This window comes from Lepidochelys kempii, chromosome 14, assembly GCF_965140285.1.
Source record: "Lepidochelys kempii isolate rLepKem1 chromosome 14, rLepKem1.hap1, whole genome shotgun sequence".
NCBI classification, from domain to species: domain Eukaryota; kingdom Metazoa; phylum Chordata; order Testudines; family Cheloniidae; genus Lepidochelys; species Lepidochelys kempii.
The window spans coordinates 37,760,039-37,783,341 of NC_136393.1; the positions used below are offsets into that span (position 1 = coordinate 37,760,039).

Genomic DNA, 23,303 nt, shown 5'->3' on the forward strand with positions numbered 1-23,303 from the left:
GACGACTGAAGCTCGAGGGGTTTTTTTGGGGAGGGGGGGGATGATGAGAGCCCAATCCTCCCTGCTGCGGAGTGGCTGACAGCTCCAAGTGCCCCACTGCAGCTGAGAGCCCCAGGGGACCCTCCGCCTCTGAAATGGAAAATCTCGTAGAGGTCTCTGAATGTCATGGAATCTGTAACTTCCATGAAATAATCTTATCCGTCCTTATTGCTTCCAAAGGTCAATGACTTCACTTCAGGAGGCAGGAAGTTTTTCTGCAGTTGCGGCTTCCATCTCCCATGAGAGTGGGAAGTGGCATCTTCCACACTGGTTTGCCTGCTGGCTTTGTCTGCCCTTCATGTAAATGTCATATCATTGTCCTCGCTCCATTTACATTGCAGACACATGCAAGCAGGGGGAAGAACCACATTCCTTTGCCTGGGGGAGAGGGGTGATGTAAGCCTTGCCTGACAACACATTTTAAAAAGAAAAGGAGGACTTGTGGCACCTTAGAGACTAACCAATTTATTTGAGCATGAGCTTTCGTGAGCTACAGCTCACTTCATCGGATGCATGAAAGCTTATGCTCAAATAAATTGGTTAGTCTCTAAGGTGCTACAAGTCCTCCTTTTCTTTTTGCGAAGACAGACTAACACGGCTGTTACTCTGAAACACATTTTAAGAACATCTTGCAGCAGGTGTTTCTAATGCTTCATGTATTGCCAGTAGGTATATCAGGCCAGAATCTAGCTGATCAGTGAGTTGTTAGTTTCCAGTGACAACTTTTAGGTACTGATCATGGCCCCAGTGAGTTGGGCTGGTCAAGGCAGCTGAAACTCACTGCCAGCTCCCAGGGAGCCTCTGGCATTGGGATGCTCGCAGGGTCGGAGAGGTGCACTGGTTCTTGGGGAGCTGCAAATCAGGGATTTCTGTGGGTATCCAGGGATAGGGGCTGGGGACCCCAGGGGCAGACTTTGAAGGGACTCAGGGGCTGGGAGCTGTTGTTACCCTGCAGGGCAAAGGGCACAGACGAGTCCCTCGCACCAGAGGCTGGTGGAAGCCAGGTGAATCCCAGCCCTGGGTGCTCTGAGCAGCCTCCCAGCACCTCTCTCTGCCTGCGAATGCACCACTGGGAACCCCTCTGCTGGAGTGTTGGGGCCCAGATGCTTGTGCTTTTGTGAGAATAATGTCAAATGCCACCCAGAAACACCAGCAGAAGGGAGCATGGGGTGATTCCTCCTGGAAACTCTTAGCCTAGGAGTCAGAGCAGCCAACCTGATGTAGGAGACCCAGGTTCAGGGGATACCCACAGCTCTCAGGGCAGTGCTCTCACCATGGGGTCTCCCAATGTCAGGCTTCCCCCATTTCCTGTTTTACTTTGGATTTCATTGCAGAGTCCTTGGGAAAGGGGACGGGGCCCTCCCAGACGGTGCCCCAACCCCCAGACTGCAGAGTCAGTCTTTCGCTCTGGTCTGGCCTAGTGAATGTCCCACCCTGGCTGGGCACAGAGGGGCCTTTGATGAAGATCTCTTCCCAGCACAGACCCTGTTGGGGGAGCAGCAGCTGCTCAGTCCAAGCTCCCAGATCCCAATGGAGCTTGTGACCCAGGACAAAAAACAGACAGATTGAGAGCAGCCTCCTCTGTCTCTCTTTCCCACCTCTGGATACAACAGCTACTGAATCAACTCCCCCCACTCCCCTCCCCTCCAGACTCCCAACCCTGGAGGGATCCAGTGCAGTCAGGGCTGGATTAAGGGACAGGCCATATAGGCAGGTACCTAAAACCCTATTCCTGTGTGTGTTGGGGGTCGCACAGGAGCCTGCTCCTTGGGGAGAAGGAGCAGTGCTGGCTGCCCCACTGCGCACTCTGGAATATCCCAGGCCAGCCCCCATTTCAGAAGAGGGGGCACCAGGGCAAACTCGAGTGAGTGCTGTCGGCACCTGGGGGGGGGGGCAGGGTCGAAATGGAGTGAGTTGTGCTGTGATCCCCATGCACCAGGGCAGAAGTAAGCAGAGCACCAGTCCCTGAACCAGACCTGCTGGAGTTTGCTGGTGATGTGCAGGTGTGTGAGAGGGAGCTGCGGTCAGTGCCCACATGGGGGAGCCAGCCGGGAGAGGAGCAGAAGGGATCCCTGGTCGGAGGTGGGGGGGGGGGGGGCAGACCTGAGAAGGTTGGGCCTAGAACCTAGGGATGGGTTAATCCAGCCCTACAAATAACTCCAGGAACCTGATGGCAAAGCTCTGAAACCTCCATGACCCGAGCTGGTATCTCTGGCCCAGGGCTGGTAGCCAGTGAGCCTGGTGTGGAGAGAAGAGACCAGCTCTGATCAGCTGCTCCCTGTGCCAGTCTGTTACCAGAGTGGATCATAGACAGAGTCAGTGTCATTGAGAAACATTTCGCCTGCAGCTCTAGGTCTGGACTGCATCTGAAGAAGTGGTGTTTTACCCACGAAAGCTTATGCCCAAATAAATCTGTTAGTCTCTAAGGTACCACCAGACTTCTTCTTAGCTCTGGACTGTCTCTCTAGGACCAGGACCCCGATCACCCCTGTGTTCCTGTAGATCAGTGGTTCCCAAACTTGGCTTGTGGCTTGTTCTGGGTAAGCCCCTGGTGGGCCGTGAGACACTTTGTTCTGCAGGTACGGCCACTTGCAGTTCCCAGTGGCCGTGGTTCCCCGTTCCCGGCCAATGGGAGCTGCGGGAAGCGGCGCGGGCTTGGGGACTCTCTGGAACAATGCCCAGTCCCCACGGAACCCCCAGCCCCTGGGATCTGGGTCTCCTGTCTGTCCTCCCACAGCCTCATTGGCCTCTGTGCACGATGCCTCCTTGATGCGGAGAGAAGCTGCGGGAGCCAAGGGGAGGTGAGGCCCCCAAGAGGCAGGGTCTGTGGCGGGGGGGGGGGGGGGGGGGCTGCAGGGCAATGGAATCCGCTTGTCGCTAGGACCCAGGAGGAGCTGCCTGCGAGCCAGCAAGTGAATCGGATTCGGATTTCGTTGCCGTTGCGGGGACTCTGGCTCCCGGCGAGATCCCCGCTTCCCGGCGGCTGGTGCTGGGAGCCCGGAGCCCGGGCTGCAGCCGGGAGAGGGGAACCTCCAGCCGGGCCCTGCCCGCTGCTCCCCGGGAGCCTCTCCCAGGGCAGAGCCCCCAGCCCGGCCAGGGCCCCTTCCCGGCCCGGCCCCTGCCCCGGGGGGCCCCGCTCGGAGGGAAGGTAAGAGAGACCCGCCCCCCCCGTCACCCCCGGGCTGCTCCCCGCGGAGCCGGCTGCGATTCCCTGCCCCGGGCCCGGGAAAGCTGCCGCCAGCCCCCGGTGTGTGCGGGACCGGGGGAGCCAGGGGCTGGGACAGACACACGTGGGAGGGAGCCGGGAGGGGGCTGAAGAGGGACTGGAGGTGGGAGGACAGGAGGGGATTTATAGGTGGGAAGGGAGGTGTGAGGGGGTAGGGGGCAGAGGGGGCGCTGCGTGGAGAATGAGGCAAGGCAGGAATTATGATGTGATTGGAATAACAGAGACTTGGTGGGATAACTCACATGACTGGAGTACTGTCATGGATGGGTATAAACTGTTCAGGAAGGACAGGCAGGGCAGAAAAGGTGGGGGAGTAGCACTGTATGTAAGGGAGCAGTATGACTGCTCAGAGCTCCGGTACGAAACTGCAGAAAAACCTGAGTGTCTCTGGATGAAGTTTAGAAGTGTGAGCAACAAGGGTGATGTCGTGGTGGGAGTCTGCTATAGACCACCGGACCAGGGGGATGAGGTGGATGAGGCTTTCTTCCGGCAACTTGCAGAAGCTACTAGATCACACGCCCTGGTTCTCATGGGTGACTTTAATTTTCCTCATATCTGCTGGGAGAGCAATGCAGCGGTGCATAGACAATCCAGGAAGTTTTTGGAAAGCATAGGGGACAATTTCCTGGTGCAAGGGCTAGACGAGCCAACTGGGGGGAGCTTTTCTTGACCTGCTGCTCACAAACAGGGAAGAATTAGTGGGGGAAGCAAAAGTGGATGGGAATCTGGGAGGCAGTGACCATGAGTTGGTTGAGTTCAGGATCCTGACACAGGGAAGAAAGGTAAGCAGCAGGATACGGACCCTGGACTTCAGGAAAGCAGACTTCGACTCCCTCAGGGAACGGATGGGTAGGATCCCCTGGGGGACTAACATGAAGGGGAAAGGAGTCCAGGAGAGCTGGCTGTATTTCAAGGAATCCCTGGTGAGGTTACAGGGACAAACCATCCCGATGTGTAGAAAGAATAGTAAATATGGCAGGCGACCAGCTTGGCTTAACGGTGAAATCCTAGCGGATCTTGAACATAAAAAAGAAGCTTACAAGAAGTGGAAGGTTGGACATATGACCAGGGAAGAGTATAAAAATATTGCTTGGGCATGTAGGAATGAAATCAGGAGGGCCAAATCGCACCTGGAGCTGCAGCTAGCAAGAGATGTCAAGAGTCACAAGAAGGGTTTCTTCAGGTATGTTGGCAACAAGAAGAAAGCCAAGGAAAGTGTGGGCCCCTTAATGAATGAGGGAGGCAACCTAGTGACAGAGGATTTGGAAAAAGCTAATGTGCTCAATGCTTTTTTTGCCTCTGTCTTCACGAACAAGGTCAGCTCCCAGACTGCTGCACTGGGCATCACAACATGGGGAATAGATGGCCAGCCCTCTGTGGAGAAAGGTGGTTAGGGACTATTTAGAAAAGCTGGACGTGCACAAATCCATGGGGCCGGACGAGTTGCATCCGAGAGTGCTAAAGGAATTGGCGGCTGTGATTGCAGAGCCATTGGCCATTATCTTTGAAAACTCGTGGCGAACAGGGGAAGTCCCAGATGACTGGAAAAAGGCTAATGTAGTGCCAATCTTTAAAAAAGGGAAGAAGGAGGATCCTGGGAACTACAGGCCAGTCAGTCTCACCTCAGTCCCCGGAAAAATCATGGAGCAGGTCCTCAAGGAATCAATCCTGAAGCACTTACTTGAGAGGAAAGTGATCAGGAACAGTCAGCATGGATTCACCAAGGGAAGGTCATGCCTGACTAATCTAATCGCCTTTTATGATGAGATTACTGGTTCTGTGGATGAAGGGAAAGCAGTGGATGTATTGTTTCTTGACTTTAGCAAAGCTTTTGACACGGTCTCCCCCAGTATTCTTGTCAGCAAGTTAAAGAAGTATGGGCTGGATGAATGCACTATAAGGTGGGTAGAAAGTTGGCTAGATTGTTGGGCTCAACGGGTAGTGATCAATGGCTCCATGTCTAGCTGGCAGCCGGTGTCAAGTGGAGTACCCCAAGGGTCGGTCCTGGGGCCGGTTTTGTTCAATATCTTCATAAATGATCTGGAGGATGGTGCGGATTATACTCTCAGAAAATTTGCGGATGATACTAAACTGGGAGGAGTGGTAGATACGCTGGAGGGCAGGGATAGGATACAGAGGGACTTAGACAAATTGGAGGATTGAGCCAAAAGAAATCTGATGAGGTTCAATAAGGATAAGTGCAGGGTCCTGCACTTCGGACGGAAGAACCCAATGCACCGCTACAGACTAGGGACCGAATGGCTAGGCAGCAGTTCTGCGGAAAAGGACCTAGGGGTGACAGTGGACGAGAAGCTGGATATGAGTCAGCAGTGTGCCCTTGTTGCCAAGAAGGCCAATGGCATTTTGGGATGTATAAGTAGGGGCATAGCGAGCAGATCGAGGGATGTGATCGTTCCCCTCTATTCGACATTGGTGAGGCCTCATTTGGAGTACTGTGTCCAGTTTTGGGCCCCACACTACAAGAAGGATGTGGAGAAATTGGAGAGAGTCCAGCGAAGGGCAACAAAAATGATTAGGGGTCTGGAACACATGAGTTATGAGGAGAGGCTGAGGGAACTGGGATTGTTTAGTCTATGGAAGAGAAGAATGAGGGGGGATTTGATAGCTGCTTTCAACTACCTGAGAGGTGGTTCCAGAGAGGATGGTTCTAGACTATTCTCAGTGGTAGAAGAGGACAGGACAAGGAGTAATGGTCTCAAGTTGCAGTGGGGGAGGTTTAGGTTGGATATTAGGAAAAACTTTTTCACTAGGAGGGTGGTGAAACACTGGAATGCGTTACCTAGGGAGCTGGTAGAATCTCCTTCCTTAGAAGTTTTTAAGGTCAGGCTTGACAAAGCCCTGGCTGGGATGATTTAATTGGGGATTGGTCCTGCTTTGAGCAGGGGGTTGGACTAGATGACCTCCTGAGGTCCCTTCCAACCCTGATATTCTATGATTCTATGGTTCTATGATCACTGTACAGGGGAAAATTGTGGAGCCCACAGGACACAGGGCTGGAATAGAGGGAAATCTGGGTGGTGGGAACTAGTGAAGGAAAAGGGGGTGATGTGGGGGGAGGGGACTGGGGAGGGGACTGGGGAGGCCGGAAGGGGAATGGGAGAGCAAGAGGAGGCTGGCTGGGGAAGGGAGAGAGAGGCCAGTGAAAAGGGAGAGCGGTGGTGAGAGGGACAACGGCAGCTTCCCCATGCCATGGATTCAGATCTCAGCCACACCAGTGTCAGACCCCGTCACTGCTGGCTCTGGCAGGGGGTGAGTCCAGTTGGGCCGATGAGATCAGCTGTCCCTGGGGGCTGCCGGGGGAGTCCAGGGCAGCTCATTCATCAGGTGTGGTCACCAAACTAGAGGGCTCTGGCTATTGCTAAGGGAGAGGAGGAGGCTGGTATGTCTCTGTCTGCTCCTGATATTAGAGCCCTGGAGTTGAGCTTCCTGGGGCAGATGCTGCTGCCTCCTCCATTGTGATCTGGGAGTCCAGACTGAGCAGCTGCTGCTCCCCCAGTGGGGTCAGTTCTGGGGAGAGACCTTCATTAATCCCCCTCTGTGCCCAGCCCAGGAGGGGACTTTCTCCGGTGGCTGGAACCAGCCCCAGGGGGAGCCCTGAGCTCTGCCCTCACCAAATCCTGAGCTGGAGCCTGCAGGACCAGTCTGTCTGCAGGGAGAGAGCCAGGGGGGAATCGGGGTGTGAAATGGACTCAAGCCCCTTCTGAAACCTCCCCCCGTCGTCGCCCCTCTTGCCCTGACAGGCTGAAGAATCACGTCCAAGTTTCGCTCCAGATCCTCCCGTCTTCCAGGGGACAGGGAAGGGAAATGGCTGTGATGGAGCCAGCTCAGGTAGGGGATTTTCAGGGAGCTGCAGGGGGGGTTGCTGTAGAGGAGGAGGGGCAGGAAAGACACAGGGTGAGGCAGGGAGGGTTGAGGGTGTGATAAACCTGCTGGGAAATGTTCAACCTGGGCCTGATTTTCTGAACAGGCCCATGGTCAGGGGGGAACATTCCCCCATTTCTGAAACAGGAAACGCCCCTGGGCAGGGCTGGGAAAAGTGACCAGACTCCCAGTGCTGGAGCCTGACCCCACTGGCCAGAGGCTGCTGTGAAATACGAAGGGAAGCTGTCGGGATTCCTGTCCCTGTCCCCGGCTCAGAGCTCTGCTTCCCGTATCAGCCTGTGGCTGGCAGGCGAGTGGGAAATGAGAAGACCCTGCCCTGCTCCGTGTGCTGGGGAGACAAGGAGCTCTCGCCTTCTCCCACCCTCTGAAGCCTCCTGGCTGCTCTGAGCAGGCTGGGGTGGGATTCTACTACTCTGGTCTTCCCAGAGCTTCCATTTCTTTATCCTTCCTCCTGTGTGACTCCTGGGATTGTGGCTGGGACAGCAGGTTCTGAGTGGGGGACTCTTGTTGTTTCAGATGCCGGTGACCTTCGAGGAGGTGGCTGTGTATTTCACCCAGGGGCAGGGGGCTCTGCTGGACCCCGCTCAGAGAGCCCTCTACTGGGACGTCATGCAGGAGAACTACGAGATGGTGACCTCACTGGGTAAGGGATTCCTGTGCCCTTAATTATTACAAGCTGGGAGGTCTGCATGTATGAAACTGGTCAGTTCTTCCCTGCTCAGTTAGATTAGAGGCAAATGGATCCCAGAGTCCATAGATCTAGTGTAAGAGAGACTTTCATCTCCATGCCACCTCCAATGGGATCGGGGAATCATAAACCTAATGGACATGCTAATTCACCCCATCCATCCAGTTTTCAAAGTGGCAGAAGCAGGGTATGGTCCTGTGTGTATTATTTCTCACTTGTTTGTACTGTTGGTATGGGCCTGTTCGTCCCATGATAGACAGACACAAAGTGGGGAAGGCAGTACCTTTGAATGGACCAAATTTGGCTGATGAAAGAGAGAAGCTTTTGAAGCTTGTTTTTCATTGTTTTGGATCATTTAATGATCATCTGTTCTGTTCATTCCCTCTGAAGCAGCTGGCATTGGCCACTGTTGGTAGACAGGATACTGGGCAAGATGGACCTTTGGTCTGACCCAGTGAGGCTGTTCTTATGTTCACCCACAGGAGTTGGCCCAAGAAAAGATACTTTGGGTTTGGAGTGTTGAGGAGTGTTATGTCACCCACCTTGTGTCTCTTATTTTACACTCACCATCCCCTATGATCCCCCATAGCTGGAACTGGCTGCAGCCAGAGGGCTCTGGAGGTTTAGAACTAGACAGGGGTTTAATATCATAACTGTGTCTGAATCAGCAAGTCCCCCAGAGTGCACAGATCCTGGAAACCCCCAGCGATGCTGTGACAGCTCCTTCCCCGACAGACATCTGCCTCTCCCTGGGGGCTCAGAGGCCATGTCCCAGTTTGTTAACATTCCACATCTGCGTAATTACATTGACCATGTTCCCGTCCTTTTGGATTCCACAATCCCCCAGCTCAGCACGGGGCAGGTTAATATTCAGGGATGTTCTTTGTGACAAATACTCTCTCAATACTCGAAATACACCCTCATCTTCCTGATTTCCCTCCCTGAGCAGGATTTCCCATTCTCAAACCTGACATGATCGCCCGGCTGGAACAAGGGGAAGAGCCATGGTTCCTGGATATTCAGACCTCTGAGGAATCGGAGATCCCAAGAGGCAGCCGCACAGGTGAGGAATTGGTGAAACTGACACACAAACCATCTGGCAAGTGAATGAAAAAGCTGGGACTCCCGAAGGTGGGCTGTTAGCCAGCTCCTGGGGTGAGTTTCACCTCACCCAGTCAGGCTGTAGCCAGCCAGTATGGTATCATCACGGCAGAGATCACCGATGGCTTCCCACCCATCCTTTAGCTGTATGGAGTGTCCTCCCTGACTTTTCTTCCCTGGCAGTGTGTAGATGGGTTGTGGAGGCAGAATCCAATTTCTCCGTCTCCCCTACAGTTACTGTGTAGTATTTTTCCCTCTGTGCTCTTCCCCGTTCTGTCCTTTCTCCCCGCCACAGGGAATGACTCCTATCTGGATTCTTTCTCTCCCCTAGCAGTTGATGAGATGATGATGAGTGAGAACAAGGGGAAGAATCCACAACAGGAAGATCCCGAAAAAGTGGAACTGCAGGGGAACTTTCTGAGAGGAGCTGAAGGGAATTTTTCCCAAACCTTGGAACAGGGAGAAGCTTGGAGGAGCCAGCAGAGATCAGAGAGGCAGCGGGGAAACCACCCAGTGAAGAAAGAGGATGAATCGGTTGAATATGGGGTAGGATGCAAGGACCCCAGGAAAAACACAGCCCCGCAGACAAATCCCAAGGAAGAGAAACCCTATAAGTGTGTCAACTGTGGGAAAAGCTTCAATCAGAAATCGAACCTTATCACTCATCAGAGAATCCACACAGGAGAGAGACCTTATAAATGCCTGGACTGTGGGAAAAGCTTCAGTCAGAGCTCACACCTTATTACGCATCAGAGAGTGCACACAGGAGAGAGACCCTATAAGTGTCTCAACTGTGGGAACAGTTTCGCTCAGAGATCCATCCTTCTCAGACATCAGAGAATCCACACTGGAGATAAACCTCACAAATGCCTCGACTGTGGGAAAAGTTTCACCCACAGATCAACCCTTAGTTCACATGAGAAAATCCACACAGGAGAGAAACCCCACACGTGCTTGGACTGTGGGAAAAGCTTCATTTGGAGATCTGCCCTTGCTACACACCAGAAAATCCACAGAGGAGAGAAACTCTATGAATCCTTGGACTGTGGGGAAAGTTTCACTCAGCGATCAAACCTGATTTCACATGAGATGATCCACAAAGGAGAGAAACCCCATAAATGCTTGGATTGTGGGAAAAGCTTCCGTGACAGCTCAGACCTTCTTAAACATCAGAGAATCCACACGGGAGAGAGAATCTACAAATGCCTCGACTGTGAGAAAAGTTTCACTCAGAGATCAACTCTTACCAGACATCAAAAAACCCATACTGGAGATAAACCCCACAAATGCCTCGACTGTGGGAAAAGTTTCATTCAGAGATCAGCCCTTACTACACACCAGAAAATCCACTCAGGAGAGAAACTCTATAAATGCTTGGACTGTGGGGAAAGTTTCACTCAGCGATCAAACCTGATTTCACATGAAATGATCCACAAAAGAGAGAAACCCCATAAATGGTTGGATTGTGGAAAAAGTTTCATTCAGAGTTCAAACCTGATTTCACGTGACATGAGTCACAAAAGAGAGAAACTCCATAAATGCTTGGATTGTGGGAAAAGCTTCCGTGACAGCTCAGACCTTCTTAAACATCAGAGAATCCACACAGGAGAGAGAATCTACAAATGCCTCGACTGTGGGAAAAGTTTCACTCAGAGATCAACTCTTACGAGACATCACAAAATCCATACTGGAGATAAACCCCACAAATGCCTCGACTGTGGGAAAAGTTTCTCTCAGAGGTCAACCCATATCAGACATCAGAAAATCCATACTGAAGACAAACCTCACAAATGCCTCAACTACAGGGAAAAGTTTGATGTGGAGATCAAACCTGATTTCACGTGAGATGATCCACAAAAGAGAGGAAACCCGAAAAGGCTTGGACTGCAGGAAAAGCTTCAAGAACAGCTCAACGCTCACTGAAACATCAGCGGCTCCACACGGGGGAAAGCTCTTAGAAATACCTTGACTGTGGGAAAGATTCAGTCAGAGCTCACCCATCATCATATATTGAAGAGTCCCCACAAGAGGGAGACTTTGAATGTGGGGGAAGCTTCATCTGGTGCTCTGGGGAATATAAAGCACCAGCAAACCCACTCAGGGTAGAGACCTCTCAGGGTCGGTCTGCACAGCAAAGAAAAACCTGCAGCTGACCCATGACAGCCGACTCAGGCTCGTGGGGCTGGGGCTGCAGGGCTGGTTCATTCCTACGTGAACTTCGGGGCATGGGCTGGAGCCTGGGCTCTGGGACCCTCCCACCTCGCAGGTCCTAGAGAGAAGGCTCCAGAATAAGCCTGGAAATCTATATAGCAATGAAAGAGCCCCGTGAGCCCAAGTCAGCTGGTACGGACCAACCACAGCAGGTGCCTAGTTGCTGTGTAGACAGACCCTGATTTGCTTCCTTTAGCATGGAAAATGCTCCAAGTGGAGTTAACACCATGCTGGACATCAGAGACTCCTCCACACATGGGGGAAATTCTCTCAGGGCCCTGACTGGGGCTGGCCATGGTGACAAACCCATTTCCTCGTTCCCACACACATCCGGGTTTGGCTCCCAAGGATCCAGCTGCCCATCGCTGGGGTGAGGATCCAGCAGCAGCCGAGCAGCAGCTGGCCAGTGACCCTCTGGGTCTGCCTGGTCTAAGCAAACCCCAAGCAGAGGAGGAGAAGCCCCCATCAGCCCCTCCTCCCTGCCGCAGCCCTGGTTGCTGAGCTGATGAGCCACAAGTGGGGGAAGGGAGAGAAAGAAACTCCTCCAGCCTCTCCCTCTGCCTGGCTGAAGTTCCCCCCTCTCCCTTCCCCTCCCAGACAGGATCCCGCTGTCGTGGTGATGAGGAGAAGGACATTTGGGCCAGACCCCACCTTCACTCTACACACCTGTCCCCATCCCCCATCTTCTACCAGCCCCTGGACTGGGCTCCTCCACTTACCTGGAGCTGTTCCCTGCAGGAGGAGTGTCCCTGGGGGCTGGTAACTCCTCCCTCCCCAAATCCCCTAGGGCGCTGGGTTCTGGGGGATCAACCATTAAGGGACCAGGCCGATGGGTTGTGGGGAGGAAACTGGGGATGGAATGGTTGGGGCTGGTGGAGATGGTAAGCAGGGAAACCTGTTCGCTGGGGTATCGAGTGTTTGGGGATGATGGGATAAGAGGCGAGGGAGAGCACAGGGGTAGAGAGGTGCTGCCTCTCCTCACTCACCCCCTCTGCCCCTTCTCCCTGCCCCCGCTGCATTCAGACAGCACCACGGAGAGGGGCTGATTCCCACTGGGCCTTTTGTAGGGGGAGAAGTGGTGGGGATTAGCTAGCACATGTCCTCTGCCCCTCCCCCACTCTTCCTAGTCAAACTGACCCTGAGCATCTTATTGATCCTGAGCCCCCATTAGCAAAGTGATTGTCCGAGTCACTGAGTTCTCCTGCGGGGATCCCTTGTCCCCTTCCGAGATGGTCTCACTTTGCTCCGGGTGGTGTGTGGAAGGCAGGGGCCCGGCTCCTTGGGGCTAGCATTCCCTGTGACAGACTGAACTTTGGGGTGAGCATCTGTTTGATCAGATAGAAAAGAGAACTTCTAATGAGGGTAGGCCCTAGTTCAACCTTTCTGATTTTGGTTTTGCACGTGACCATGTGACTCCATCATTCCTCTTGTTTCTGTTTAGATCTCTTGTGTCTCTTCCAATAAATTTCCTTTTGTTTTGCTGTCAGCAAATTCCAGTGCTGTGTGTGATACCGGTGCAGTGGTCTCCAGTCAAACTGGTCTAGTGATGTGATGCTGTGGGGTTCAACCCAGACCAGTGTCTCCGCCTGCCCTGTAATCCTGGGTGTGTCTCTCTGGTGTGCAGCCGTGGTTCAGAGCCTTCACACCAGCAGCCCGCGCACAGCACCGGCACCTCTCACTGGCTTCCACCAGCTTTGGTTCCTCTTTTCAGAGTCACCCCAACTTGGCCCCCAAACCTGAGTCTCCCCAAAGCCATCTGCCCCGTAGTGTCAGATCCCCCTGAGCACAGCACTCACAGTAACTTTGCAGCTCTCTTAAAAAGACAGCGCACGGCCCCACCTTTAAGTTGGTTAGCTGAGGACTCACATGGCACTGAGATGGTTTGGGTTTGTGTGTGTGTGTGTGGGGGGGTTTGAGAAAACCTGGATTTGTGCAGGAAATGGCCCAACTTGATTATCATGCACATTGTGTAAAGAGTTGTCACTTTGGATGGGCTATCACCAGCAGGAGAGTGAATTTGTGTGGTGGGGTGGAGGGTGAGAAAACCTGGATTTGTGCTGGAAATGGCCCAACCTGATGATCACTTTAGATAAGCTATTACCAGCAGGACAGTGGGGTGGGAGGAGGTATTGTTTCATATTCTCTGTGTGTATATAAAGTCTGCTGCAGTTTCCACGGTATGCATCCGATCAAGTGAGCTGTAGCTCACGAAAGCTCATGTTCAAATAAATTGGTTAGTCTCTATGGTGCCACAAGTACTCCTTTTCTTTTTGCGAATACAGACTAACACGGCTGTTACTCTGAAACCTGTCATTGTAAGGAGAGTGATCACTTTAGATAAGCTATTACCAGCAGGAGAGTGGGATGGGAGGAGGTATTTTTTCATGCTTTGTGTGTATATAAAAAGATCTTCTACACTTTCCACAGTATGCATCCGATGAAGTGAGCTGTAGCTCACGAAAGCTCATGCTCAAATAAATTGGTTAGTCTCTAAGGTGCCACAAGTACTCCTTTTCTTTTTGCGAATACAGATTAACACGGCTGTTACTCTGAAACCTGTTGTAAAACTAAAACTGAATTTATTCCCATGGAACCTAGGATTAAGGGATGTCTAATAAGAGTGAAAGCAAAACAAAAGGTTACAGACAAAACATGCTTTGAAACATACATTTAACTGCAGTAAGTTACCGTCTTGGTCGAAGCAGGTGTCTTGCCTAGATTCAGTGTCTGAGGACTTTCAGCCCCCTTGGCTGGAAGGTTCCACTTTTCTCAGACATACAGGCCCTGTGGTATCTGCTCAGTGATGGATGCCAAGCTGGCTTTGCCTCCTGGTTATAGTTTCTAAAGTTCAATGACCTCGCTTCAGGAGGCAGGAAGTTTTTTTGCAGCTGCTGCTTCCATCTCCCATTGAGAGTGGGAAGGGGCATCTTCCACTGTGCTTCGCCTGCTGGCTTTGTGTGCCCTTGGTTTAAATGTCATTTCATTGTCCTCACTCCATTTACATTGGAGACAGGTTCCACCAAGTGGAAGAACCACATTCCTTTGTTTAGGGCGAGGGTGACATAAGCCTTGCCCGACAAACACATTTTCAAAACAATTTCCAGCCTGTGTTTCTAATTCTTTGTGTATGGCCCATATGTATCTCATGCAAGCATATGACTGATCAGTGAGTTATTAGTTTCCAATGACACCTTTTTAGACACAGAGTATGGCACCAGTGAGTTGGGTTTGTCAAGCCAGCTGAAACTGACTTCCAGCTCCCAGGGAGCCCCTGGCCGTCTGGCATTGGGATGCTCTCAGGGTCAGAGCGGTACACTAGTCCTTGGGGAACAGCTCACTGGGGATTTTCGTAGGTATCCAGTGATAGGTGGCACAGTGCCCACTCAAGATTGCCCGCGGCCTGGCCCCCATTTTGGGAGAGGGGGCATCAGGCCAAATCTGATTGCTGTTGACACCTGGTGGGGGCCAGGGCCAAACTGGAGTGAGTTGTGCTGCAACCACCATGCACCAGGGCACAAGTGGGCAAAGCACCAGTCCCTGAACCAGACCAGCTGGAGTTTGCTGGTGATGTGCAGGTGTGTGAGAGGGAGCTGCAGTCAGTGCCCACATGGGGGAGCCAGTTGGGAGAAGGGCAAAGGCAATCCCTGGTGGATGGGGACGGGGGGGGGCACACAAGGGGGTTTGGCCTAGAACCAGGGATGGGTTAATTCAGCCCGACAAACGCTTCCAGGAACCTGGTGACAAAGCACTGACAGCTCCATGAGCCAAGTGAGGGGAGCAGAGCTTGTGGCTGCAGCCCAGGGCTGGTAGCTAGTGAGTCTGGGGTGCAGACAAGACACCAGCTCTGACCAACTGCTCACTGTGCCCGTCTGTTACCAGAGCAAATCACACACAGAGTGTCCCCCGTGTGTCCCTGGGTACTGGGACTCTCTAGAGCAATCCCAAGTCTGCACAGAAACCCCCCTTTTCCGCGATCTGGGCGCCTCCTGTCTGTCCTCCCACGGGTACTTTGGCCTCTGTGCACGATGCCCCCTTAATGCGGGGAGAAGCTGCCCGCGCCCAGGCTGGTGGGGTCCCCAGGGGGCAGGATCTGGGGCAGGCGGCTGCAGATCGGTGGGTTGATCGCTAGGACCCAGGAGCGGCTGGGGGGCGGCTCTGGGGGGAGGATCGCGGGGCTCAGGCCCGGCCCCAGGAAGTGACTTGCAGCCGCTGCGGGGACTCTGGCTCCCGGCGAGATCCCCGCGCCCCGGCGGCTGGTGCTGGGAGCCCGGAGCCCGGGCTGCAGCCGGGAGAGGGGAACCTCCAGCCGGGCCCTGCCCGCTGCTCCCCGGGAGCCTCTCCCAGGGCAGAGCCCCCAGCCCGGCCAGGGCCCCTTCCCGGCCCGGCCCCTGCCCCGGGGGGCCCCGCTCGGAGGGAAGGTAAGAGAGACCCGCCGCCCCCGGCACCCCCGGGCTGCTCCCCGCGGAGCCGGCTGCGATTCCCTGCCCCGGGCCCGGGAAAGCTGCCGCAGCCCCCGGTGTGCGCGGGGCGGGGGGAGCCCGGCCGGGCGGGGCTGGGGCTGGGGCAGACACACGGGGGGTGCCGCCGTCCGCTGCCCCCACCATCTGCTGCTTTGCAGCTGGTGCAGGGGCTCGTGTGAAGGGTGCCGCTCACTCACCTCTCCTGCATGGGAGGCCAAGGGGTCTCTGCTGGCCGTAGGGGGAAGGGGGGCAAAGGAGTCAAATGTGGGGGAGAGAATCCGTGCAGGGGCAAACTGATGTGCAGGAGGGTCAAAGCGCTGGAGGTAGGGGAAGGAGATGGGGAAATCAGAGACCGGGGTAGGAACCAGGGTTAAGAATGTGGCTAAGGCCCGGCCAGACAGTATCAGTGGGGAAACCCCAGGGTGTAGAGGGGTTAAAAGCGACAGCCATGGGGGTGAGCAATCTGCAGTGGTTGCAGAAAAGGATGTTGAGGTATAAAGGGGCTCCCCTCCCCCTTGGGGGATGCTACACCTCAGCACCCGCTCCCAGGGCTGGGTTCTCACACAGTTGCATCCCAGAGGCATGGAGCTGCTCAAGGAGACCTGATTCTGCACATTTCACATACCCCCTCCCCTCCCAAAGTTTTAGTGTTTAAAATAATCCCGGATCAGTCGCTAGCTCTGCATGATGCCTCATAGGTGCAGGAAGGTGCCTGGTCTGCCTAGGGATCCATGAATGGGAACCCTTCTGCTGGCGTCTAAGTGGGCTGGGATGTAGGAGACCCAGGTTCAATGCCCCCCTCAAGCAGAGGGGGAAAGGAGGTTTGAACAGGGGTCTCCCACATCCCAGGTGAGCACTGAAAGATAGAAGGGGAGTACCAGAACCACTACCTCTGGCTGTTTCGGGTGGTATTCGGCTCCTGCCTAGCTCAAGGAACAGTTGAGGGGCTTGAGCCACCTGACTCCAGGAGCTGGGCTCCCATCCGTGGAGCGCTAGGCAGGGCTAGGTGCCTTCCTGCCACTGAGAGTTAGGCGCCAAAGTCTGTGAGAGCCGAGGCAGGTCTTAGGTCAGCATCTCCCATGGGCAGGCTGAGGTGGCTCCTCGCCTTTGTGGATCTCATTCTCCGGCACCTGCCTCTCCGCAGAGTCAGTATAGGGAGCCTAGACACCTAACTCAGCTTTGTGGATCACAGGATTGTTCTTGCTAGGGACCTAAAAGATAGTCCTTGCAACGCTCAGCATCCCGATGGTGCCATCCCATTGTGAGTCCAGCCCTCCCCACCAGCCCCCCGGCCTTTTCCTCACTGCTAAAAAGTGTTATTTTAGTTTTTATTGTTTAGGGTTTGTTTGTTTTTTACCATGGGGTAACTAAAGTACAGGATTATTTTGAGGTAAAAATACAGTCAGGAGAGAGCGCTTGAGTTTTAGCAGTGAGGAAAAGGGCTGAGAAAATGTCTCTGAAATAAGATCAGAACGCAGGGAGATCCCCTGTATTTTCTCTGTTCCCTCCTGGACCACAGTGCACTTTGTTTACACCCACCCGCGTGTGCCGAAGTACAGCAGTGCAAATGTTGTGTCGGAAACTTGTTCAGGGCGTGTGTGACGAAGGGGGATAAGTCGGTAAAAGGGACAGTGGTAGATTTTCTGCCTAATAGCTTGCACTTAAAAGGTGTTTGTAAGTATTTTAAATACTGTTTATAGGGTTTGGCGGCATACTCAGTGTTTTGTATGCATTCAGTGTTTGTTTACTATTGAAACCGTGCAGCCTGATCTACACATGGGCTGCACCTGAACCCTGCATTTGAGGAGTCTAGCCCTCAGCCCTCTCCCTGCTGCCCGAGGCCTTCCCCTCTTTGCCTGCCGGAGCCCTGAGCCCCCTACTGCAGCTGGAGGAGCCCTGGCCTGCCCACCCCAGCCTCGCTGAGTCATGGGCTGCCAGCTGGCCCGAATCCCGGCCTGCCGTCTGGCCCAAGCACCAGCCTGCCCGCCTCAGCTGCCCCAAGCTTCAGCCCACCAGCCGGCCCGAGCCCCAGCATGCCTGCCTCAGCCAGCCTGAGTTCTGGGCCACCGGGCACAGCACCGCAAAGCCCCTGCTGGCTTTGGGGAAGAACCAGAGCAAGGGCGAGAGGAGGAGCAATGTGGGTGGGGCTACAGGGGAAGAGCGGGACATAGGACCAGGGCCTTGGGGCGACGCATGGGCAGGGCCACAGCCTAGCTGGGGAGGTTTAGCCTCCCCAGGCCTATTCTACCCGCTGCCCAACGATCTACAGTGGAAAGAGACTAATAAAGAAATAACACCACCTTCGTTCAGGGATTTACATACAAAGCCCTGAGGTTTAGCTCTGTACAATGCTTTTCTGGATTACTGAGACAGCTTTCTTCGTGCCCAAATTTAAAATTGTGATTTCACAGTGGTAGCAAATTGTGACAGACATGCCCCCCTCCATCACAAGTTCCTACCTCTGGACCAGAGGCTGGGGAAAGGAAGCAGACTTCCTTTCCCGTCCATCATTCTTTGCTGTTCTGGGACCAGGAGATGCAGAAAAGTAGAGGATGAGGAAAGGTGAGAGAGAGCCGATTGTGAGGGGAATACACCCCCCCTCCATCCCAGCTTGCGACCCCTCCACCAGAGCTTGGGGAAAGGCAGAGGCAGCAAAATTGTGAAAGGGCAGCAAAAGAGAACAGCTAGGTGTCAGTAGCTGCTACCCAGTAGCAAATTGTACCGGCCAGGAAAGGGGCGGCAGAGATCCCTGCAGGAGTGGACATGAGGGCCCCTTGATCGGTTATTCTTAGGAGCTGATGAACCCACCAAGCCTGGTGGCCTAGCACAGCTCCATGACCCGAGTTAGGGAAGCTCAGGCCCAGGGCTGGTAGCCAGCGAGTGTGGTGTGGAGACAAGAGACCGTCCCTGGCCAACAGCTCCCTGTGCCAATTACTTCCCCGAGTGAATCACACCGGGAGTCAGTGTCACTGAGAAAGATGTCCCCTGCAGCTCCAGCCTCTGGGTAGCCTCTCTAGGACCCCATCTCCCCCCCGTCTCTGTATTGTGGACTCTCTGGAATCATCCTGAGTCTTGATAGAAATCCTCCTTCTCCTGCCTCCCAGGGACTGGTACGTCTCCTTTCTGTCCTCCCATTGACGTGGTGGCTGCTTTGTACGATGACCCCTTAATGCTGAGAGAAGCTGCCTGCGCCCAGGGGACATGGGGTCCCTGAGGGGCAGGGTGGCGACAATGCAATAGGTTTATCGCTGGGACCTAGAAAAAGCTGGTGTGGGAGTGACCACCGGGTCCCGGCATCAGAATCTGTGCAGTAAGGGCTTGTCTACACTGCAAAATTAGGGCGACTTAATTTAGGTTGACATACAGTCACCCTTGTAGTTGAGTGGGCTGTTGGGGTCCACACTGCCCTCCTTCTGCTGGTGGAGCGCATCCTCACCAGGAGCATTTGCACCAACTGATGTGGGACACTGACATCCGGATGTGGAGCACTGACAGCTGCACAGGGCTCACAGCTGGAGCCCCCCCCCCCCCCCCCCCCGCCTCTGGGGTGAGAGCCCAAGCTGTGAGCCCAGGGCTCAATTTCACAGCAGAGAGCCTACCAGGAATGAAATTGACATCCTGGCTCAGAGCAGCAGAGGGCTCACAGCTGGAGCTGTAGGCTCTCTGCTGTGAAATTGAGCCCAGTGGGTGGTGGGGTGGCTCACAGCTTCTGCTGTCACCCTGAGGTGAGGGGTGGTGGCTCCAGGTGTGAGCCTGTCGCCTGGCTGACAGTTGGGTGGGGAGGTGCTAGCTGTGAGCCCAGCCCCTGGCTGAATTTCACAGCAGGGAGCCTACCAGCTGTGAAATTGACATTCTTGTCAATTTCATGGCTCCAGCTGTGAGCTGTGGCTGCAGAGGGGAGAGAATAGCAGGCCTGAAACTGACAAGCAGCAGCACTGTGGTGGAGACACTGACATAATTAGGTCGAGGTTCTCTGTAGTGTAGACCAGGCTTTTTTGTTGCTGACCGCTGTGGGATCCACGCTTCTTGCAAGATCCAGAGCCCCAGCAGCTGCTGCTGGCAACCCCAGAGTCCTGGCTGCAGATGGGAGAGGTTAATATAGAGAGAGTAACATTCCTGCTATTCCCCAAGAGACTTATCAGTCCAGACACCCCAGCCTGCCCAAGACATCGCTTAAGGGGAAACCTGACCTCTGCTCCCAGGGATGGCACCACTTGGAGGGAAGGTAAGAGAGACCCTCCCATCTGTCCCCCCAGGGAGCGGTGCCCCCCCGCCGTCACACCCAGGCTGCAGCAGGAGGGTTTGGCCCCAGACTGCTCCCAGCATAGTGGGCTGCGATTCCCTGCCCTGTGCCCAGGAAAGCTGCCGCCAGCTCCGTGTGTGCGCTGGGGTCTGAGACAACCACACGTGGGGGGACAAAGGGGGGTGGGAGCCCCAAGATGTGTGAAGAGGGTGTGTGCAAGAGGGGATTTACAGATGAACAGGGATGTGTGATGAGTGCAGAGGCTGAAGGGCGATGCAGGGGGCAGGGGCAGGGGGGGCACTGCATGGAGGATGAAACAACGCAGGGGGATCACTGTATGGGGGAGAATTGTGGAGCCCACAGGACACAGGGCTGGAATAGAGGGAAATCTGGGTGGTGGGAACTAGTGAAGGAAAAGGGATGCGGGGAGAGGGGACTGGGGAGGCCGGAGGGGGAATGGGAGAGCAATTGGAGGCTGGCTGGGGAAGGGAGAGACAGAGGCAGTGAAAAGGAAGAGAGGTGGTGAGAGAGACAATGGCAGCTTCCCTGTGCTATGGATTCAGATCTCACCCACACCGGTGTCAGACCAGACTCACGGCTGGCTTTGGCAGGGGGTGAGTGCGGATGGGCCAGTGAGATCAGCATCTACCTGCCTGTCCCTGGGGGCTGCAGGGGGAGTCCGGGGCAGCTCGTTCATTAGGTGTTGCCATCAGACTAGAGGGCTCTGGTTATTGCTGAGGGAGAAGAGGAGGCTGGTATCTGGAGAAGTTGCTCTCTCTTGCCCCAGAGTGCAGGACAAGAGGCAATGGGATCAAACTACAGCATAAGCGATTTACAATAAATCTCGGGAAAAATCTCAGGAGGACAATGGAACAGATGCCTCGGGGGGTCGTGGAAGCTCCTTCACTGGAGGATTTCCAAAGGAGGCTGGATAGCCCTCTGCCTTGGGTGGCTTAGACACAACAAATCCTGCATCTTGGCATGGGTTAGAGTAGATGATCCTTGTGGTTCCCCTGACCCTATGGGTCTGTGATTCTAATCCGTATTGAATTAAGTGTAAGCATTTTGGGAGTCCCTTGTATTGACAATGCTACTGCTTGTGGGCTGCTGTACGGTTGTATGGGTATCCTTTGGGGGGAAGACGGGACTGATGCCATCTCTGGGAGATATTAGGGATTTCAAAGGCCTTTTGGGAACAGTATGAGTGCGATGGATTTCCTTGGGCCACGTCTGCACTTACAAACTGGGAGCTGCACAGGTGTGCCGCTCTGAGACCGCTCGTGTGGCCACGTTACGCCGACAGGAGAGAGCTCTCCCGTCTACACAATAAAACCAGCTCAGTGAGCGGCAGTTGCTGTGTCAGGGGGAGAGCTTTCTTCACCCCCCTGAGCGACAGAAGTTTTGCCTGCATAAGTGCTCGTGTAGACATGGCCTAGGGAAGACTTGGTCTCCACGCATGAGAGGCGATCGCTGGGACGGGGCCCAGCGGGTGCCCTGGCTGGACCACTGAGCAGAAATACAGGAGCAGTTGCCATGAACTGTGCCCAGCTCTGATGCTGGGGGGGTTTGGAAGTGTTGGTGGGTGGAGCGTGCTGGGAGGGGCCGGGTCTGTGTTGTAAGGCCTGGGCTACAGTGAGCAATCAGATCCATCTACTGCTTCACTCAGGGCAAGGCAAAGTTTTGAGCCCCGAGCGCCATAGTTAAGTTGACCTGAGCCCCATTGTGGACGCAGCTTGACAGACGGGAGAATTCTTCCCCTGAACGAGCTACTGCGGATTGGAGAGGTGGGATTATCTGATGGACAAACCTCTGCCGCTGCTGTAGGAGCGTCCACGCTACGGGGCTGTAGCCGTGTTCCTGCCGCACAGTAGCTGTGCTGCTGTAGCCCTGGTAGTGTGGACGTAGCCTGAGGGTATTCCCCAGCCTGGCAGAGTCTAGAGCAGTCGTTTCACAACAGCCTCCTGGGCAAAGAGGGGGGAGGGGGCAAAGCAGTGCCCAACGGATCCAGGGGAGGGCTTCAGTCCCCGTCCCCAGCTTCAGCTGCGGGGCTCCAGGGGAGGACTTAATCCCCCTCACCCCATTCAGCCTTGGGGCTCTGGCTCCAGGCCCTCTACCCCAGCTTCAGCTGTGGGGCTCTGGGCTTCAGCCGCCCCACATCCCCCAGTTCCAGCCAGGGGGCTCTGGCTCTGGGCTTCGGCTCAGGGTGGTGTGGCTTCATCAGGGCCGACCTTACTGGCAGCCGTGGTCAAGAGGCAAGCAGCAGGGTGAGAGGCTGCAGAAGGGAATTTGGGGGGAAGCAGTGGGGCCCAGGGGGTGATGGGGAGCCCAGGGGGCAGTGGAGGGCTGGGAGAGGCAGTGGTGGTCAGGGGAGATCCGTGTGGGGCAGAGGGAGGCAGTGGAGGCCAGAGGGTATGGGGTTGGGGGGCACGCCAGGGGAGGCAGCGAGGGCCAGGAGCACCAAAATACAACTGTATGTTAGCAAGACACAAGAAGTTATTCTTCCACTCTATTCTGCACTGATTAAGTCTCAACTGGAGTATTGTGTCCAGTTCTGGGTGCCACATTTCAGGAAAGATGTGGACATATTGGAGAAAGTCCAGAGAAGAACAACAAAAATTACTAAAGGTGTAGAAAATATGACCTGTGAGGGAAGATTGAAAAAATTGGGTTTGTTTAGTCTGGAAATGAGAAGACTGAGAGGGGACATAACAGTTTTCAAGTATATAAAAGTTGATTAGAAACAGGAGGGAGAAAAATTGTTGTTCTTAACTGACAAGAAGCAATGGGTTTAAATTGCAGCAAGGGAGGTTTAGGTTGGACATTAGGAAAAACTTCCTAACTGTCAGGGTGGTGAAGCCCTGGAATAAATTGCCTAGGGAGGTTGTGGAATCTCCATCATTGGAGACTTTTAAGAGCAGGTTAGACAAACACCTGTCAGGGATGTTCTAGATAATACTCAGTCCTGTCATGAGGGCAGGGGACTGGACTAGATGACCTCTCAGGGTCCCTTCCAGTCCTATGATTATTTTTTCTAGTTAATGTGGGGCGGGGCGGAGGGGTGGAGAAGAACCCTACATAAATAAATTACAAGGATTTGGACAGGGATATGTGCATATTTATTAGGGCTGTCAAGTTATTAAAAAAAATTTGCAATTAATTGCACTGTTAAACAAAACTAGAATACCATTTATTTAAATATTTTTGGATATTTTCTACATTTTCAAATATAGTAATTTCAATTACAACAATACAAAGCGTACAGTGCTCTATATTTATTTTTATTACAAATATTTGCACTGTAAAATACAAAAGAAATAGTATTTTTCAGATCTAGTACAAGTACTGTACAGCAATCTCTTTATCATGAAAGTTGAACTTACAAATGTAGAATTAAGTACCAAAAAAATGCATTCAAAAACAAAACAATGTAAA

At 53.9% G+C, this 23,303-nt stretch overlaps 1 protein-coding gene across 1 annotated transcript in view; it reads left to right on the top strand.

Moving 5' to 3' along the window:
* Window positions 1-23,303, top strand: part of LOC140897490 (uncharacterized) — a 61,667-nt gene that overhangs the window by 26,468 nt on the left and 11,896 nt on the right. Inside the window, exons 9-14 of the mRNA XM_078848358.1 lie at window positions 2,921-3,187; window positions 7,685-7,811; window positions 8,806-8,919; window positions 9,253-10,798; window positions 17,621-17,765; window positions 21,810-22,135. Coding sequence (XP_078704484.1) covers window positions 2,921-3,187; window positions 7,685-7,811; window positions 8,806-8,919; window positions 9,253-10,798; window positions 17,621-17,765; window positions 21,810-22,135 — 2,525 coding nt within the window. The remainder of the gene's footprint in view (window positions 1-2,920; window positions 3,188-7,684; window positions 7,812-8,805; window positions 8,920-9,252; window positions 10,799-17,620; window positions 17,766-21,809; window positions 22,136-23,303) is intronic.